The sequence below is a fragment of the Quercus robur genome, chromosome 1, assembly GCF_932294415.1.
Source record: "Quercus robur chromosome 1, dhQueRobu3.1, whole genome shotgun sequence".
Taxonomy (NCBI): domain Eukaryota; kingdom Viridiplantae; phylum Streptophyta; class Magnoliopsida; order Fagales; family Fagaceae; genus Quercus; species Quercus robur.
The window spans coordinates 29,889,571-29,891,702 of NC_065534.1; the positions used below are offsets into that span (position 1 = coordinate 29,889,571).

The 2,132-nt window shown below is 47.6% G+C and overlaps 1 protein-coding gene across 1 annotated transcript; it reads left to right on the top strand.

The window, feature by feature from the left end:
- Positions 1 to 636: 636 nt before the first annotated feature.
- LOC126713992 (uncharacterized) lies at positions 637 to 1,846 on the top strand. The gene is made up of 2 exons (XM_050413976.1): positions 637 to 1,127; positions 1,220 to 1,846. The coding sequence occupies exons 1-2, from the start codon at positions 951 to 953 to the stop codon at positions 1,682 to 1,684; spliced, it is 642 nt and encodes a 213-aa protein (XP_050269933.1). The 5' UTR covers positions 637 to 950; the 3' UTR covers positions 1,685 to 1,846.
- Positions 1,847 to 2,132: the final 286 nt, after the last annotated feature.

A 2,132-nucleotide genomic window follows, 5' to 3' on the forward strand; every position in this document is an offset into this window, starting at 1 on the left:
AGTAGAGGGAACACCAGGTGGGCGCGTAGTCATAGATCTATAATATTTAGTTCGCGAACACATTTCGTTTACTTTTTTCTTCATTTTAATCATTTTTGTCTCCAACAATTTTCACTCTCGACTCAATGGTTTTGCAGATAGACGCTACACAAAGCCCAATCTCAGGTTAGTCAATAAGGCGAGCCTGGATAAGTTATTGAAAGCTGAAATATACGTAAACGAGGCTGATGGTCAGCTCCGAGCAGCACACTTAATTCTCGGCTATACCCCCCTCTCTTTTGCTTTTCAGGCGTCGAAGTGCGTGATTAGAGCCCGCGATCCTCAGCTTCATCATATCAGTGTTGCCTACGAAGGGTTCATTGTTCCAGAGGGTATTTCGCTTCCCCAGTATACACCTCGCACAGAGCCTCTTTTCGTAGCCAGCGTCTCGGCAGGAACTTCGTCATCCTTACCTACCCTCAGGGAAAAGGAAATAAAAGGGAGAAAGGGAAAGGAGAAAGGCGAGGAAAAGGTTGTAGCAGTATCTGAGTCCTCGGATAATTTCAAGATTTTTGATCAACCCACAAGCCCCGAGGAAGATCCTAACAAGATGAGGATAAAGAAAACCCCAGAAAAGCTTGCTGGAGCTGATGGAAGGTCAGTCGGGAAAGAGTGCGCTTGCAAAATCAATACCATCCCAGGCTTCATCTCTTCCAACTAGATCTCCTCCTCCTGCTCCTCGCCAACCTCCTCGGCCATCACCACAACCAGCGCTTCCTAACGCTGCCGAGCAGAAAAGGCGCAGGGAATAGAAGGGCAAAGAGGTGGCAGACACGAGCAAGTCTCGTCCAACTCGAGAGGAGGATGCCCAACGAGCTGCAAAGCAGCAGAAAACCAAGCACCAAGCCGCGCGGGGCCAAGAGAAATCTGATTTCTAACATCCTGAACCACAAGCATGGTTGCCAGCACCTATGCACGATGAGGAGCCCCTGCGAGATGATGCATCTATAAGGGACTTTAACGGCGGCATAGGGTGTCACGTAGCCTCAGCTATAAAGGAAGCCTTATTGCTCCCAAAAGATATGGCCGAAATAAAGAATATGAGGAAGAATGAACTTGTCCTCGACAACAAACGATATTTGGGCATGGTAAGGAGCTAACTTTTATCTTTCTCATTCTGTGACTGTTACTCACCAATATGCACTTTTCATTGACTATAGCGTTAACCTTTTTCCTACAGATCATCCAAAATACTTTCAAGCTAGATGAGATGCTCAACGCCTATTCCGATCAGCTAGATGATGAAAGAAAAAGACGGATAACGGCTGTACAGACCTTGTCCAAATTTGAACAGGACTTGGCCGATGCAAAGAAAAAGTTACAGACTGAAGAGCAAGCTCGCAAGAGCGCCGAGTCGGCATTAGAAGGCTACCAAAAGCAGGCCGAGAATCAAGGGAAACTTCTGCGTGAGGCGAATGCCGAACTAAAGAAGACTCAAGAGCAAGTCCTAGTTCTTAGGAAGCACCTGGAGGAAACTCAAAAGCTAAGGAAGCGAGCTGAAAAGTCCAAGGAGCAAACCAAGAAAGCAAAAATCTGTGCCGAACAGGCAATGAACGAAGCTGAGCAGAGAGGCTACAAGGTTGGTATAGCTGAAACTGAAAAGGCTTTGAGAGCCGAGGTTTCGGAGGTATGCTGTATCTACTGAGCAAGAACTTGGAGTGAGGCTCTTAACCGTGTTGGGGTTGAAGCCTCATCTGAGTTACGTAAGCCAGAGAACGTATTCTACCTCGAGGCGATCCGCCCCTCAGTTCTTCTACCCGATCAGGCTGATGCTCCCTCTTCAGTTATTAACCTCAACGAGGAGGTTTCGCCTCACAGTTTTCCTCCCTGTGGCCAGCCGGAATTAGCTAAAGAGGAACTTGCCCCTCCAAGAGCTTCCCCAGACAAGACCACCATCGCTTCGGAGGCAGAGACGACCTCCCAAGGTTTTCAACGGGATTTGGACTCCACAGTTCTACCAACTGGGGGCATTACCAAAGCCAAAGAGGGAATCACCACTTCGGAGGCAGACATACCCGCCAGCCAGAACCCAAAGATCCAATTGAAATTGAAAAAGTAGAACTTGTTTTGTAGCTTAACTAGACATTTAGTAG

Excerpts from the sequence above, each read along its gene's own strand:
- LOC126713992 (XM_050413976.1), top strand. The coding sequence starts at position 951 with ATGCACGATGAGGAGCCCCTGCGAGATGATGCATCTATAAGGGACTTT. Across the intron at positions 1,128-1,219 it reads ACAAACGATATTTGGGCATG|ATCATCCAAAATACTTTCAA; the intron begins GTAAGGAGCTAA and ends TTTTTCCTACAG.